At 33.8% G+C, this 18,180-nt stretch overlaps 2 protein-coding genes across 2 annotated transcripts in view; one reads left to right on the top strand and one right to left on the bottom strand.

The window, feature by feature from the left end:
• LOC125872570 (CBL-interacting protein kinase 18-like) overlaps positions 1-18,180 on the top strand; it is a 504,282-nt gene that overhangs the window by 37,110 nt on the left and 448,992 nt on the right. The window lies entirely within an intron of this gene.
• LOC125873673 (secreted RxLR effector protein 161-like) lies at positions 1,474-1,899 on the bottom strand. The gene has a single exon (XM_049554554.1). It carries the CDS (start codon positions 1,897-1,899, stop codon positions 1,474-1,476), a length of 426 nt encoding a protein of 141 aa, XP_049410511.1.

Below are 18,180 nucleotides of genomic sequence, written 5' to 3'. Positions count from 1 at the left end.
TACTGTGAATCACGATGTTGTACCTGCTCTTCGGAGGAATGCAAATGCTTCTTTGCAGAGGTTACGAGCTCAGCTAACACTGAAAGATGAGGAAATTGCTGCACTCAGAGTATCTCATAATGCTGCTATGTATCAACTTCATGTCTCCTATGGACTTGAGCATGACAGGTTGGTGAAAGAAATTGCAAAGTTGAAAGAAGATTTGGCTAAGTATGAAGTTTCCCTTGAAGTTGAGAAATCCACAAACTCTGAAAATCTAAAAAGCCTTTTAGATTTATTCAAGTATACTCCTCAGTCTTCCTCTCCATTAATTACTTCTTCCAAGATTCCTTAACTACTCAACTCCTTTTAGTCGTCTGTGGTTTTTGTTTTTCAGTTTTTGTTGATGTGGTCTAGCATGGTTTGTACATTTCTGACTTTATCTCCCTGATGTGGGATGGCTTGTTTTGCTGTGGAACTGTCTAAATTCTAAATAGTCATATTTCCTTTTTTAGCTAACTATGTTTTTATGCTTCTATGGTTGATTATCACTTGGATACTATAGTACTTTATCTGCAAGATTGATTGATGCCAAAAGGGGGAAGTGTTTGTGACATTGTGTTCCATGCTTTATCTTTAAACTAACTGGTTCAAATAGGTGTTTGTCATCATCAAAAAGGGGGAATTTGTTAGATCAGGAGATTGTATAAGTTTTGTATTTTGAAGATGGACAAAGCTGCATGAAACAGTTAGTGGTAACGTGATGTTTATTTACCAAGTTTGACTGGGACAAGGACAAGGAAAATAAAAAGAGTATGTGCAATATAGTAGGAGTTCTACACGAAGTGGGAATACTACGTGTGAGCTTCTAAGTTCCAAGCGGAAGAGGAAGTAGAGCACAAGTAACAGTCTCAGTTGAAATAGGTTTTGGTTTCAAGTCCAAATCTATAAATAGGGCAATAACTTCTTCGAGAAAGATTGCACACTTACATAGAGAGTCAATCAAAACGCTGTCAAACAGAGTTTGAGAGATTTTTGTAATTTACTTGGGAGTGCTGCGAGTTTGTGGGAAAAAGTTGTAAGATTGTAGTTAAAAGTTTTTTTATTACAATTGAGTGGTGTGTGTAGGATACGTCTAACAAGTTTGAGAAATTTGGAAGAAGTTAGAAGACTTAAACCTGGGGGTGTTGGTATTAGGTAGTTAGGAATTAGAGTTTATAATTTCTTAGATTACATAGGTCTGTAATCATTGTGTTGTTTGAAGTTGAGATAAATAATACAAAGTTGTGAACTAATTGTTATTTTACGAAATTGTTTACTACAACTTGCAAACAATAAAGAACAAGTAGTAAGTACGTGTTCCTTTACAGAATTAAGGAGGTCATAATTCCAACACTATACCCATCAACTTCCTCAGATTTTGATAAGGGAGAAATCTTAGAGGTTTGATAAAAATGTAGGCCGACTGATCTTTACTTTGGAAGTACTGCAGCTCTATTGTTCCTTCAATGTTGAGATATCAATGTGCTTTCTTCTTCCATGGCTCACAGGATTCTTTGACAACCTGATGGGAGAAGTGTTGTCACAACATACTATATTGGCTCTTCCAATCTTGAACTGCAGTTCTTCAAGGATTCTCCTAAGCCAAATTGCTTGACAAACACAAGCTGTAGCAGCAACAAATTCAGCTTTTGTACTTGATAATGTGACAATTGTTTGCTTTTTAGAGGACCACGACACAACCATTGCTCTTAGCATAAACACATAACCTGAAGTACTCTTTCTATCATCTTTATCTCCTTCATAATCACCATCAGTAAAGCCAACCAAATATAACTTTTCTCCTTTCCTATAGAAAATTTCAAAATCCTTGGTTCCTTGTAGGTAACATAAAATTCTCTTCGCAACTAGGAGATGCATTTCAGTTGGGCACTCCAAATATCTACTTACAAGACTAACATTATACATGATGTCTAGTCATGTACCAGTTAGATACATTAAACTGCCAATAATATGCTTGTAAAATGTGTTATCCACCTTATTTTCGCTTCTAGCTTTGTTAAGTTTCAAATCAAACTCAACTGGAATGTTGGCTAGATTGCAATTCTGCATCTCAAACCTATTTAACATTTCTCACACATATTTCTTTTGAAAAACAAATATCCCTTCATCAGATTGTACCACTTCTAAACCAAAAAAATAATGCATATACCAAGATCAAACATCTCAATTTCAATGTTCATCATACACTTCTTGAATTAATCAAACATGATGCTATTCCCCGTGAATATAAGACCATCAACATATAAGCACACAATGAGCATTCTTCTGTTCTCCCCAATTTCAAAAAATGTGTGCTCATATAGACACTTTTGAAAATTCATTTTTAGAAAATAAGCCTCAATGCGGCTATATCAAGCTCGTGGAGCTTGTTTTAATCCATTAAGGGCTTTCTTTAATCGATAAACCTTGTGCTCATTATCAATCTTAACATAATCACCGGGTTGTTCGATAAAATACCTCTTCTTCCAAGTACCCATGTAAGAGAGTTGATTTGACATCCAATTGGAATATAGGCTACGAATTTTGAGCCGCTAAGGCAATTAGCATTCTGATACTGTCATGCCTTGCAACTGGAGCAAAAACTTCAACGCAATCCACACCTACTCCTGATTGTGTCCCTTAGCCACCAACCGTGCCTTATACTTATCATTTCATCATTTTCTTTTCAGTTTGTCTTATAGACCCACTTGACACCAATGATTTTGTGCTTCCAAGGAAGATCAAGAATCTCCCAAGTATCGTTCCTTTAAATAGCTTCTATTTCAGCATCCATTGTCTTTCTCTATTTTTCTTCTTTAACAACACTCTCAAAACTTGTCTGGTCGCAATCTACAAATAATGCAAAATAAGTAGTTGTATCATCATTAACATTAATTCCTTTTACTTCATAATCCACCATCCACACGGGATTTCTGCGAGCACGATGAAGAGACTGAGCTGTTGCATCAGTTTCTTCTAAAGCTGCTGGTAAAAATTCAGCAGTTGGTGAAATTTCAACAGGAGTTGATGGAATTTAAGTCGTTGAAGGAGTTGAGTTTTATGCAGATTCGGGCATTGCAGCTGCTTCTTCAACTCCAATATCAAATAAAAATGGAGTAGACTGTTGCATACTCTAGTGCCAAGTGCTTTCTTCATAAAAATAACATTTATACTGATTACAATCTTCCTCGTCCGTGGATTAAACAATTTATATGCCTTTGATACTTCACTAACACCCACAAAGATACACTTTTCGCTTTTGTCGTCAAACTTTTTCCCCTTCTAGTTCGTAACATGTGCATCAGCAATGCAACCAAAAGTTTGAAAGTGATCTACAATTGGTTTTCTTCCACTCCAAGCATCCTCCGACGTCATGTTTTGAACAACAAATGTTTGCCACTAGTTTCATTTTCGACATGAGCCTTGAAGTTTTTAAATGCTCCAAAAGCATCTTATTTTTTCCTTAAACCATACACCAAAGTCTTTCGAGAATAATCATCTGTAAAGGTAATGAAATACCTTTTTCCTCCATTAGAAATCGGTCTAATTGAGGCACAAATATTTGAATACCAATTCCAAAATATCCTTTGCTCTCCACGACTTTCCTTTTGGAAATTGAGAACGATATTGTTTGCCAACAATACATTCTTCACAAACTTGGGAGGGGATGACAAATTTTGGAAGCCTATCACCAATTTTTTTTTCTATTGGAGAGTTTTTAATCCACCAAAAACCTAGTGACGATATCTAAAATGCCACAACTAGGAAGAATCTTTCACTTCCGTCTTCAGACAAGATTTAACACTCTCAATTCCAAGGGATACAACTTGTTTGAATTCATTCTCACAACAACAATAGCTTCACTAGTAGGACTATAAATCTGACAAACACCTTTCCTAATGAGAATAAAACACCCTTTCTCTTGCAATTGTCAATACTCAATAAATTGCTTTTTAGAGCGGGAACATATAACACATTTGATATTATTTCTTCAAAGTCATTCTTGTTTTTAATTTTATTATTTTAATATCACTTTTTCCCATTTCATCCACAGTAGAGCAATCACTAAAACTAACTTTAATTTAGAATGAAAGCCTTCATTTAAATAAGAAAAACAAGACTTACTCCACTCATGTGATTCCAATCCACAAGCTAAATTTGTTAGTGTTGGAGGAATTAGGGGCACGATCTTGTACATATATATTACGAGGCAAACTCACTTGGATAATTTGGAGGAATATTAATTAAACTTCTTTTATGCTTTGATAGTTATAGGTTTCTTTACCTTGTTGAAATTCTTTCCTCAACTACTGACACCTTTCTCATTCAAAGGTTTATGTTCTTACCTAGCGATGACAAACAATGGGGTGGCGTATCGAATCCGCGGAAACTTCAACCCGCTCCACTCAGCACAATAAAAATTGTTCTTGTTGGAATGTATACGTCCACTAACTACGATGGAACCAAATCCTTTACACAATATTAATGCACGAAAGTAAGTACATAAAGTAATTAAAAGACACAACACTTTTACGTGGAAACCTCCTTGCTCAAGGGAGTAAAACCATAACCTATCTCACAGGATTTTCAAACTGTTTTCACTAATCTTCACAAGCAAAAGTGAAACACAGTTTACAACCACACAATGAGATTAACCACCTAATCTCACACTAAGTAATACCACCTATTACTTAACTGACCCAAAATAATGCTTGCATTGCCCACTATACTAATCCTAATTGATTAATATAGACTTTTTCGTAAGACACAATGCTGCCCTCAACTATGTGCTTACAATGATTCACACAAGTTTTGAAACGTTTCTATCAAAGTGAAACAAATCCTACAACTTAAGCATAAATACAAGCAATCAAAATAACAACAGGTTCAGGAACCAAATCGTCAATCTATGAGGTCCCTTGTTGTTTTGTTGAAGCTTGAATTTTCTCTCTTTGAATGAATGAGTGATATGTTGTTTGTCATGTTGAATATATCAACCATAAAGAATTATTAACCATTGGACAAACAACCTCGTCCATTTTGATTGGTTCAGTACGCTGGCGCCTCACCAACCTCTGACGAGACAACTTTTCAGTTGTATGGCACATTACCCTGGACGAGAACACTCTGTAGAGGATCGGGTCCCTGCATTTGTGAGGATCATCAAAACATCTGGAACAGTTAGACTTATCAACTCTCTACCCACCTTGGCCCGTATATTTTTTTGAAAGTTGAAATTTCCTTCTTTTTTTTCGAATACCAGAGCAGTTGTTTAATTTCTTTGTTAGTAATCCACATATAATCGATCCTCCTTATTGTTTAAGAAAAATACTTATTTAAAAAAAAAGGAAATTACTAATTAAAGAGAGTGCCAACATACATCAAACTTCGCTAAGGAAAAGAAATATATAATATTAAGTTCCTAGAAATATAGATGTATGCTTAACGTCAACTGTGCGTTGTTTAAGCTATCCAATTACAAATATTACTATTTTGTTTAATTTGCTGATACAATGAAAAACCTGAAAAAATAACAATTATGCGTTCTTGTTTCCAATGAGAATATGAGATGTATACTTTCTTTTGCAGGGCAGAAATAGATGGATACAATCCCCATTATTTGAATATTTTTCTACCTAAGTATGTTAAATATAGTCGATATGGTCTCATATAAAGAGGTTAACAATCGAATTAATGAAAGAGCATAATTATTTTTGACTATTTGCATCTCTTTGAATAGGAAATTGTTATTTATGTTGTTTTAACTAACCAATTTATCTCTTGTAATTTGTTCTTTTAAAACTTTTATTTCTTGGTAGTCTTGTTAATTTAATATGCTATTTAATTTGGGTTGATTGATCAAACAAAATTTTGTTATGATAAAATCTAATATAAATCAATGTATATAGAATGACATTTATAAGGCTTTTAAATATAATCATATCCGAACATCTCACACCAACTATAAATATCCTTCTTTTGTTCCTTAATTTTTCACTCCTCAATTGTTTTCTCTAATGCAAATCGAGAGCTAGAGATTTTCAAGCACAACTTCTTTCTCTTTTTTCTTTCTTGTTTTTCAACGTCTCAATAGCAACATCTAGGATTCAGAAACGTCACATAGTACATTTCTCATAGCTTTACCAGACAGAAAGAGAGAAACCATGTCATCTTTGACAACATTGAAAAAAAAATGAAAAATGATGTTGAAGTCCACACCACCCAACTCTTTGTTGACTCCAACAACAAGCTATTTCTTTCCTTACGCAGCTACACCAACTTATCTATGTGGTCATTTCAAGGAGGAACTTTATTCAAATTTATTTGCAAGTCCACTGTAGGGTTTGACAAAATCAGCTCCAAACTCCAACGTATAAGCAACATGCATGTATTACATTTTTCAAATTTATAAATTGCATCTGGGAATTTTATTGACTTTCTGATAGATGGATTTCAAAAATAGAAATGGTTAGTAATTCAACAGGTCAGCGGTGACAAGGCATAAAATTTCATTGCAATTGCCATCCATAATAACAAAACCGCTACCGCACTCAAATGAAAAAATCTAAGTGGTTATGTTGATCCAAATTCTCATTGTTACGGAACAAAGCATAAATATCTATTTTGGTGTTTCCAAAGTAATTTCAAATTAGGATGTGATTATCTTGTTATCGATTGAGATGCATAGAAATAAAATTAGAGCTGGTAAGAAGAGATAAAATATTTAGGGTTGGTAACAAATTATGGCACTCTCCCTAATTTTATCTCTACTCATCTCAATTGAAAACAAGATGATCACATCTTAATTGAAATTACTCTGAAAACATCAAAATAAATATTTATGCTTTGATATGTAATAATGAGTATTTAGATCAAGACACCCACTTAAATTTTTCGTTTCAGTATAATGACGGTTCCCTTAGTATTGTGGGATGTTGTAATGGAAGTGTTGTGTCTTGCCGAGGATGACCTGATGAACTAGTTGAACAATTTCTATTTTTGGATTCCATTTATCAAAAAAATTTGTAAACTCCCAAAAATATCAATTTATACATGTGAGAAATATGATACCTTTTCTTATACGTTGAGGTTTGACTTTGATCCTATAATGAACTCGAACAAAGTTCTTCCTTCAAACGATCAGGTAGAGGTGGTGCAGATGACATTAAAGGAATAATGCTTGTTGTCAGAGTCAACAAAGAGTACGGTGGTGGTATGAAATTTTTTTAACGTTGGGATTTCTATTTTTTCTAGCAGCAGAGAAGTTGTTTAATTTCTTTGTTTAGTTATCAACATGTAATTGATCCTTCGTAAAGTTTTAAGAAAATTACTTATTAAATTAAGGAAATTACTTATTAGAGACTATCAAGAAAAACTTAATAAACCATTATTTTAACAGAAAAGGGTCAAAATTACCCTTCAACTATTAGAAATAGATCAAATATACCATTCAACTATTTTTGGGCTCAAAACTACCTCTGCCGTCTAAGTACTATTGGATCACTTCTACCCTTCCTTTTAACGGACTAATATGTGGCCTCCAACATGTTAATAATAACGCCACGTGGACGTCCACCTAAGCATAGCTGTTGACACCCAATTTTGGCCCTCCACAATATAAATTAATCATTGAGCTTCTTCAATTTCAAGCGATTTAAAATAATTAGTTTTAGAAATTTGCAAAATAAATAAATAATAATAATAGTTTGCAAGTTATTTTTAAATGTTTTGTCGCCTTTTTATAATTTTTGAATAATATACATGTTTACATAATTAAGTATATAGTTTGAATATTTTATGAATATTTGAAAATCGTCTCCAAAAGATTTTATTTCTTACTTAAATATTTTAATTTAATCCATGAGTTAATATATAAGTTAGGTTTATATTTTGAGTTAATTAGTTTTATAATTGAATTAATTATTTGTTTCGTTATAATTAAGAGGCTCGTTAATTAATTAATGTTAATTCATCTTACTTTATATTTTAGTCAAATTCCCTAAATTAAATTCAATTTGTCTAACTTCTTAATTCCCATAGGCCATAATTATAATTCATGTGGTCACTTTCTTAATACAATTCTAGGCGATTTTAACCTCACCTTAACTCAATTTGAGACCACATTTTGGGCCAACATTTGAGCCAAATCCAAGCCCAAATTTCCTCAATTCAACCAATAATTCCAAAGACCCAATTCAGCATACATTTTAGCCCATCAATGGCAATACAATCGCAACCCCAAATACCCGACCCCACTGCCCCTGTGCGTCTCCTTCTTCACGCGAGCAGAGAATTACAAGAAACCCAGAAATCCAGCGATGTAACGCGACTCAAAAAATTCCAGCAAACCCGGTGAGAAATCAGTGTAAATAAGAAGATCCGTCACACCAGCCGCGTCCCTTTTTTCCACAATTTCAGAATTTCCCATCCCTTCCACTGTTGACTGGAAAAAACAAAGCAAAGAATTCGAATTTCAAATTCAATTTTCAATCCGTTTTCCCCCCTAAATCTGCCCAATCTTCCCTATAAATAGCCATCTACACTCAAGTGTTAAGAGTTTTTTTTTTTTTTGGAGATTGGATTTTATAGTATAAGTATTCTGTAACCACAGTTTCTGAGTTTGCTGTTTTGGAACTCGGATTTCCACCGGAATTCCTCGTGTGGTGGTTGAAAAGTTCCTTCAAGCTGGTTTGTCCCATTCGCTGCTCCAAAGAAGGTAATTTCTTTCCATTTTAATTTTGTCGCTTAGTTTCTTACCTTATAATTGGATTGTTATAGGTTGTTTGAATTGATTGTTCGTTGTGATTTTATCTTGATACTAAATGATGTTATTGGACTCATGAGACGAGTTTCTACTTTGGGCTGGCTGACCAACATTTTGTATTACCTTGCTTGAACATTCTGTTGGATAGTTGTATTGATCGAGTACGCTATAGTTCTTGTTCATACTATTGCCAATTTGAGTTACTGGTTGTTCGCTGCAAAGAGAGTTCAGATTGGGTTGTGTCGTGGATCCATAGTTTCGTCTAATTTTTATGCTCGTATAAGGTTCTGCCCGTCCACGTTCAACATGACATGTTCTATTTTAAAATCTAGGTCCAGCTTTTGGATAACCCATTAGGTTCTTTGATTGAGTTCAAGCATGAAAATCATAATCTGGGTGTTTCGACATGTTTTGTTAGGGACGGTTTGGCTTTATATTGTGTAGCTTTAGCCTTTAGCTTGGTATCTTTTAAACAAATTGTAGCTAATGTAATAAAAATTGCTTTGAGTTTCGGTTTATGTTATTTGGTCGTACGAACACTTATCAATCCTAGCATTTGTGCTCATTAATTTTTTAGTATTCCGGTAGCTTGTGAATATATCAAGTATGAATGTATAGTCATTCATTTATCATGATTTTCTCATAGTTTGCCTCAGTAACCATCAGGAGTAATACCGTTCCTTTGTTTACTTGGATATGAATACAACCTTTCCTCAATTTTTGTAAACCGATGCAATACAATGGGTTTAGATTTTGTTCCAAAAATGATAAAAATGATCATGATTTAATACAATATCTAGAGTTTCATTTATTTATTTTTTCGAGAAGAGTAGTTGTGGTATCTCTTTTAGTAGAAAGAGTAACTTTGTAAAATCTGAAAACAGTAGCATAGTATTCCATGTAGCATGTCCTCCGATAAATGAATTTGATGAATTCTTTAAGTGAGATTATCTTTCTTATTAACTTGTTATTTGTGGGTTGGAGTTAACTCGAGTCTATTCGGACTCCACTCTTGCATATCTTTGAGTCTGTCGAGTCATCCTCATTTTTGCAGTGAAAAGGAAGCTAGTGTACAGGTCTCAGAAGCGAAATAACAATCTCGCAAAGCCGGAAATGGGTTGTATACATGATGTATACAGCAGTATACATTGATATACATGCCAAAATGGTGAAATACATGGCTAAGGCGAAACATAAGTCTGGGAAGCTGAAATACAGGGTTACGTGCAACAGATTTGTGAAAATATACATCATGTACACTAATATACATCAGGTGTATACAAAAACAGAATTAGGTTAAAACCCAAAAAATTCCAGCGAAATTGGCCCAAAAGGAGGCCCAAATTCATTTCTCCCTTGCTCTTTAATTATTTAATTGTGATTATTTATTGTTTGTTGTTTAACTCTAACTTTATAATTTTTAATTAACTTAATTAGATTCCCCCAAAAGACGAGTTATTTTCTTTGTGTTGGTTTACTTTGAATACTTTTTTTTTTTGTGTTGAGGTCATTTATTTTATTAATTAAATTTTGGTCAAATTTTACATCCTCAATTAAGTTAAATCGTTTGTTCTTGAAAAAATGTGTTATTTAACGCTTCTTCACTCATTTTTGGTCATTCTAAAATTATTTTAAGTTAAGTATTTTTCCTCAATAAACTTTAAAAAATGATTTTCTTTTACTTTTGTCACTTTTTCTCAAAAAGTTGGTCAAAACTTTGTTTTTATTCTTCAATTAATTTAAAGTGATGTTCATGCTTAAACTAACCAATTTGGTTTAAATTATTTTATTTTAAAAAAATAAAAATGAGTGCAGTAAGTCCTAATTAATCTAGTTTTATTAATATTCTAATTATTTGCAATTTAATTCAAATGTTTCATTTTTGGGTCCCTTTAAAAAAAAATGCTTCATTTATTTAATCATTCTCTCAAAGCTAATCAAATATTGTAAGTTATTATGTTGAATCATTATTTTCCTAAAAATAGTCAAATATATTTTAGTCAAGTCGCAGGTCAACCGCATGTTAGCGGGCACTTCGAATGCTTAAACCCTTCTCGAAGTGCAAATTGAACCCCGAACCCTCTTTGGTATTTTCAAATGATTTTTTCTGTTTAAATCTTTGAAAATTATAAGTTTTCTTAATTTCTTTAAAAAATTAAGTGGCGACTCTTTTCTAAGTATTTTTCTTAAATTGTTTTATACTTAGAACATTTCAAAATAGTGATTTTTCTAAAAGATAGTAAAATTACAACACAACAATAGCAATGTGACTAATCCACCCACCCACCCCTTAAAACCTTCCCGTAGGTTCTCTTTTCAACCTCTTTCCGAGAACCTCTTCGTCGGTTCCTTCTTCTTCAATATCATTCTATTTCTTGTCTTATTTTCTTGATAACCGTGAAATTCAGATTCAATTATTCTAGATTTACTAGTTTTGAGGAAACTTCAAATTTCAATTCATAGTTTGAAATGAATGAACATTGAATCTACGTCTGTGATTATCTTAGGATTTGCGCATATGGATTTAAAATTCGGAATACTTGATGAAATTTGAGGATGATGTATTATTGGAGAAAGGTTGCTATCAATATGAATTGTTGCTTGAATTTGAGTTTGTACACTTGTTGTGGCTAGATGTTTATTGAAATCTATATTGACTATTGATCCTTATCTCATCGAAATGAATTTTATGGAGGCAATTGGTGTTTTGCTCCTGCGAAATTATAGTTTCGATTATCAGTCTTATATATTCTTATGCATCTAATTGATATTGAAATCCTCAAAAGGGGTTCTACCATTTTATTGTATGAAGTACACAGATATACACATATTATGAACTGTTTCTGAAATATTTCTTGGTTCTTTATGGAACCTCTGGCACCTCCATATTGCAGTTCTTTAGGCCTTTAAGAATCAACCAATCCACGCTCCATGTTCTCTAACATATTGATCTCTGGATCCCTCCAATACGAGTTAAACAATACCTGATTTTCCTGTCTGCCTTGAAATTTGTAGGACCTACTTTTAATGGGTGGGTGGATTAGTCACTTTGGTGTGATTAGGTGGACATCTATTACATGTTGGATGCCACATATTAGTCCGTTAAAAGAAAGGGTAGAAGTGATCCAATAGTTAGAAGGCAGGGGTAGTTTTGAGCCCAAAAATAGTTAAAGGGTATATTTGATCTATTTCGAATAGTTGAAAGGTAATTTTGACCCTTTTCCGTTATTTTAATAGTGTTTCGACTACAGTAGTTGTTCATATGAGTATTTTAATGGTTAGGTCTAGTTTATATATTCTAACTATGGAGAGTTGGCAAAATAGACACTCTAAAGACATTAAGTCACAAGTCTTGAATAATTTGTGGTATACCCACTATTAATGACATCATCCATGTGCCCTAATTGACACATACAAAAGACCTCCCTAAGTTTCCATATCTCCACGTTGGTCCCCCCCCCTTTTTTCCAACTAATTTGGAATATTATATATCTATTAGCATTTGTTAAAAATTATATTAGAAAAAAGAAAAAAGCCAAATGGGAAAGAATAGCAGCTCGTTTTTGCTGCTGTCGAAACTGTCGATTCTGGCGAGTTTTTCAGCCAAAATATCCATTTTCAAGGTAAAATCATGGTCATATCCTACTCCAATTTCTTTCAAAAACCAAGCTTCAAAATGAGTTTTCCGCCATTTAAGAAATTTGAGAAATCTTCCATAATCACTTGATAACTCATTAGTAGATACATTTTTTTATTTTAAAAGCATTAAAAATCTGTTTTGCCATTGCAGGAGCTGAATTTTGAACCACGATCTCATCCAGTCGTGTTTTTGTACGGATGTCGTACTTCATCGATCGTTAACGAGTGATACTGTAATCTAGTATCGATATTTGTAGTCTATAATGGCAGTAGCTGAATTTGTTGTTGGTGGTGGTGATTATATGGGAGTATGGGAGGAGATTCCCAAAAACTGGAATTGGAAATCTTTTTAGTAAGACAATAGTGCCCATTGTGTTGCATCACAATGGTTCATATGACGATATGATTGCAAGAGTAATTGAGGCTAGTGAATTAACTTACGAACCAAATGACTTGGTGATTAGCTATCAAATGAATTGGAGGGGAAAATACATCCCACATTCATAAAAAAAAATGATAGGCACGTAAGCTTGTACATGTTAGATATTGTTATTGATGGCTCTAGGCCTACATTGAGGATAAACGTCAATGCGAGACCTCTAATTGAACCAACGAATTCATTTAACAGCGACAATGATTCGATTGGAAATGAAAGATTGGGTGATCATTCAAAGGAGAGCTTGGGTGATAATTCAAATGAGAGTTTGGGTGATCATTCAATGAATATACATGATGATCCAACTAACGTGGAATATCAGCCAGTAGACGTGGAAGATGCCTAACCCGAATATTATGAAGAAATGTAGGGAGAATAGGAATTGGGATCACAATCCAACCATTCCTTCTCCGATGGAATTAATTTATGCATAAACCAAACTTTCAGTAACAAAAATGAGTTTGCAATTGTTATTAGCCGAAGCAGCAACAAAGAAGTCTTTTGATTTTACTACTATGAAGAGTTGTACTAAATACTTAAAGGTGAAATGTGTATCTCGCAATTGTGCATGGATGTTGTGGNGTAGTTTTGAGCCCAAAAATAGTTAAAGGGTATATTTGATCTATTTTGAATAGTTAAAAGGTAATTTTGACCCTTTTCCGTTATTTTAATAGTGTTTCGACTACAGTAGTTGTTCATATGAGTATTTTAATGGTTAGGTCTAGTTTATATATTCTAACTAGGGAGAGTTGGCAAAATAGTCACTCTAAAGACATTAAGTCACAAGTCTTGAATAATTTGTGGTATACCCACTATTAATGACATCATCCATGTGCCCTAATTGACACATACAAAAGACCTCCCTAAGTTTCCATATCTCCACGTTGGTCCCCCCCCCTTTTTTCCAACTAATTTGGAATATTATATATCTATTAGCATTTGTTAAAAATTATATTAGAAAAAAGAAAAAAGCCAAATGGGAAAGAATAGCAGCTCGTTTTTGCTGCTGTCGAAACTGTCAATTCTGGCGAGTTTTCCAGCCAAAATATCCATTTTCAAGGTAAAATCATGATCATATCCTACTCCATTTTCTTACAAAAACCAAGCTTCAAAATGAGTTTCCCGCCATTTAAGAAATTTGAGAAATCTTCCATAATCACTTGATAACTCATTAGTAGATACATTTGTTTAGTTTAAAAGCATTAAAAATCTGTTTTGCCACTGCAGGAGCTGAATTTTGCACCACGATCTCATCCAGTCGTGTTTTTGTACGGATGTCGTACTTCAATGATCGTTAACGAGTGATACTATAATCTAGTATCGATATTTATAGTCTATAATGGCAGTAGCTGAATTTGTCATTGTTGGTGGTAATTATATGGGAGTATGGGAGGAGACTCCCAAAAGCTGGAATTGGAAATCTTTTAGTAAGACGATAGTGCCCATTGTGTTGCATCACAATGGTTCATATGACTATATGATTGCAAGCGTAATTGAGGCCAGTGAATTAACTTACGAACCAAATGACTTGGTGATTAGCTATCAAATGAATTGGAGGGGAAAATACATCCCACATTTATAAAAAAAATGATAGGCACGTAAGCTTGTACATGTTAGATATTGGTATTGATGGCTCTAGGCCTACATTGAGGATAAACGTCAATGCAAGGCCTCCAATTGAACCAACGAATTCATTTAACAGCAACAATGATTCGATTGGAAATGAAAGATTGGGTGATCATTCAAAGGAGAGCTTGGGTGATAATTCAAATGAGAGTTTGGGTGATCATTCAATGAATATACATGATGATCCAACTAACGTGGAATATCAGCCAGTAGACGCGGAAGATGCCGAACCCGAATATTGTGAAGAAATGCAGGGAGAACAGGAATTGGGATCACAATCCAACCATTCCTTCTCCGATGGAACTAATTTATGCATAAACCAAACTTTCAGTAACAAGAATGAGTTTGTAATTGCTATTAGCCGAAGCAGCAACAAAGAAGTCTTTTGATTTTGCTACTATGAAGAGTTGTATTAAATACTTAAAGGTGAAATGTGTATCTCGCAATTGTGCATGGATGTTGCAGGCGAGGAAATATGAGTGTTCGGATAGATTTCATATCTACAAGTACATTGGCAAGCATAGTTGTGGCATTGAACATGCCAATAGTAGTCATAGAAAAATTTCAATCAAAGCCATTGCTTCACTTTGTGTAAATATGTACCGTGATGACAAGGGTCCAAATGTTAAAGAGATTCAAAGGCCTATGTTTAATTATTTTCATTGTAGTCCAAGCTATTGGAAATGTTGGAAGGGAGGTGTGGTTGCCAAGAAAAAGGTCCGAGGGACAACGAAGAACGGATATTCATGCTTACCGGCTTTTTCTTACATGTTCGAGACACTTAATGTTTGTTCTAGCTATTGTATCATGGTAAACAAGGATAGTCATAGGTTCATGTATTATTTCTTGGCCTTCGGTGCTTGCATTAAAGGATTTGTCCACATGAGAAAGGTAATTGCGGGTAATGGCACTCATTTACATGGTAAATACGAGAGCGTGTTATTGAGTGTTGTTGCACAAGATACGGAAAATCATGTTTATCCATTTGTTTTTTGTGTCGTGGACAAAGAGAATGATGCATCTTGGACATTATTCTTTGAGAAATTGAACGAGATTGTGGTCGATGAACCAAGTTTGTGCTTTATCTCCGATAGACACAAGAGCATCGCCAACGACATTGTGAACGTTTACAATCATGCTCACCACGAATATTGTATGAGGCACCTCAGTAAAAATCTCCATGTAAATCATCATTGTGGAGGTTACCTTTATCTTTACTACAATGCGGTAAAGGCTTATTATTTGGAGGAGTTTGACAATCATTTTGTAAAATTCAAGAACAAATGTCCTGCGACAGCCATCGTCCTTGAGTATGATATTGGTTTTGAGAAGTGGAGCAGGGCACATTTTCCTGGCAATAGATATGATGTGATGACCACAAATATCACCGAGTCAATCAATGTTATGTTGATAGATGAAAGGGAGTATCTCATGACATCAATATTTAATTCGATTGCTAAGAAGTTTNAAAGGCTTATTATTTGGAGGAGTTTGACAATCATTTTGTAAAACTCAAGAACAAATGTCCCGCGACAGCCGTCGTCCTTGAGTATGATATTGGTTTTGAGAAGTGGAGCAGGGCACATTTTCCTGGCAATAGATACGATGTGATGACCACAAATATCGTCGAGTCAATCAATGCTATGTTGATAGACGAAATGAGTATCTCATGACATCAATATTTAATTCGATTGCTAAGAGGTTTGGAGAATTATTCAGGGAGAGGCATTCATATATCCTTAAATCAATGGGTATTCAAACAGTGCCTTCTGCCGAAAAAATCACAAGAAAGAAAATGATCGAGGGCGACTCCTTATATGTGTAAAACATAATAGGGGACGACAATCAATTCACCGTGTTCGATGCAGGTGTTACTGACTATGTGGACCTATTGGAAAAGTCATGTTCTTGTAGGGAATATTACTTGATCAAGATACCTTGTGCTCACGCGATAGCCGCTTTGCGATTAAAGCATGACAATGAGTATGGTATGAGCATCTATGAGTACTATTCGCTTTTGTATAAAGTTGAAGCGTACCTTCTTGCATACATGGATTCTATTAATGTTGTCCCTCTTGAGTCGAAATGATATGTGCCAGAAAAATTGCTTAATGTGAAGATTCTTCTACCTCTTGTCCATACCAAGCTTGGAAGAAAAAGAAGAAAACGTGTCAAAGGCGTCGGTGTGAATTTCAAGAACAAGAGAAGGAACAAATGTTCAATTTGTAAAAGAGCCAGACACAAGAGAACTACATGTGTAAACAACAACAAATCTTAAACAAGCTTGATTGAATTTATTTTTGTAATCAAGCTACTGTTTTTTTTTTGCTGCCAGCATTTTGGTCAATTTATCGTCATCTATTATTGTAATTAGTCGTGATCTAATATAGATCAATCAAAAGATGACATACATTTTGTTCAACCACACATTGTTGATTGCCACCCCCAATTTATGTAGACTCATACATGATCACATGCTTATTCTAAGGATGTTGATTGTATAACCACACATAACAAGTGACATCCTTACAACATACTTATACTTTCTCGAACATTGTTCTAAGGATGTTGATTGAATAATCACAACTTTTCCTCATACATCTCTAATCACCACACCCAATTTATGTGGACTCTTACATGATCATATGACTTGTTTAACTTATTTAATTGGACAAATTTCAAAAATATAATTTATTATTAATTAATTTTTGTCTTTTTTAAATTCTACTAGTTTTGGTCTATATATAAGTGTCATATTCTAGTAGGTGCAATATCGACAATGCTTTAACATAGATATAAACCCAAATATACCTTACTAATGTCAGAGTGTAGATCTCATTGGTCATACACACACCACACACATATATATGCATCGATTATATAAGGGGTCTATATATTTTGATATACAAATTTCACAACGGTAATAAAAGTTCAAATGCTACTTTTCAACGGTAACATTTGATTATTTTTTTGTATAAAAGGAAGGCAATCCCTCATAAACAACTCAAACACCTCCATTTTTACAATGTCTCAAGCATCTCAAACATCCAATGCAAAAAAGTCTTACAATTGTCACTATGGTAATCCAGCTACGTTGAGGACGTCACACGCTAATACAAATCCAGGTCGATAATTCTTTAATTGTGCAGTGGGCATATGCTCTCTTTTTAGGTGGCTTGAAAATGAATCATCAACGAGTAGCCCATCGAATTTTCAAGGCGTTATCAAATTTGAAATATTAAAAAAGCTACGGGAATGTAGTGCTGAATAAATAAAGTATTTCTCTCTATTTATTGCACTCTTATATCTTTATTATTTATCGATAATGTTATAGATCAACAGTGATAACAATCTATAGTATTAAACATACAAATTTATTGTCGATAATTGACTACTAAATAGATCAACAATGATAGCAAAAATTACATACTATTAAGACATAGATTAATAAGAAATCTAAAAACCCTTCATAATAAAATATGTTAAACTGTCAGATGTACATTTTTGTCGTCAAAAACAGCAAAACACTTTAACCATGTTCTTAAACACCAACTATTTCAAAAACTAATTGTCTTAAAAAACTATCTCAAAAAACCAATTGTCTACAAACCAGGGAAAATCCAACTATCACAAAAACCAATTATCATAAAAAATCAACTATTTCAAAAATTCTCTTAAAACACCAATACCCATC

The sequence above is a fragment of the Solanum stenotomum genome, chromosome 8 (genome assembly GCF_019186545.1).
Source record: "Solanum stenotomum isolate F172 chromosome 8, ASM1918654v1, whole genome shotgun sequence".
Taxonomy (NCBI): domain Eukaryota; kingdom Viridiplantae; phylum Streptophyta; class Magnoliopsida; order Solanales; family Solanaceae; genus Solanum; species Solanum stenotomum.
Note: the sequence above shows the minus strand (reverse complement) of the source record. Positions and strands in the feature narration are given on the sequence as shown.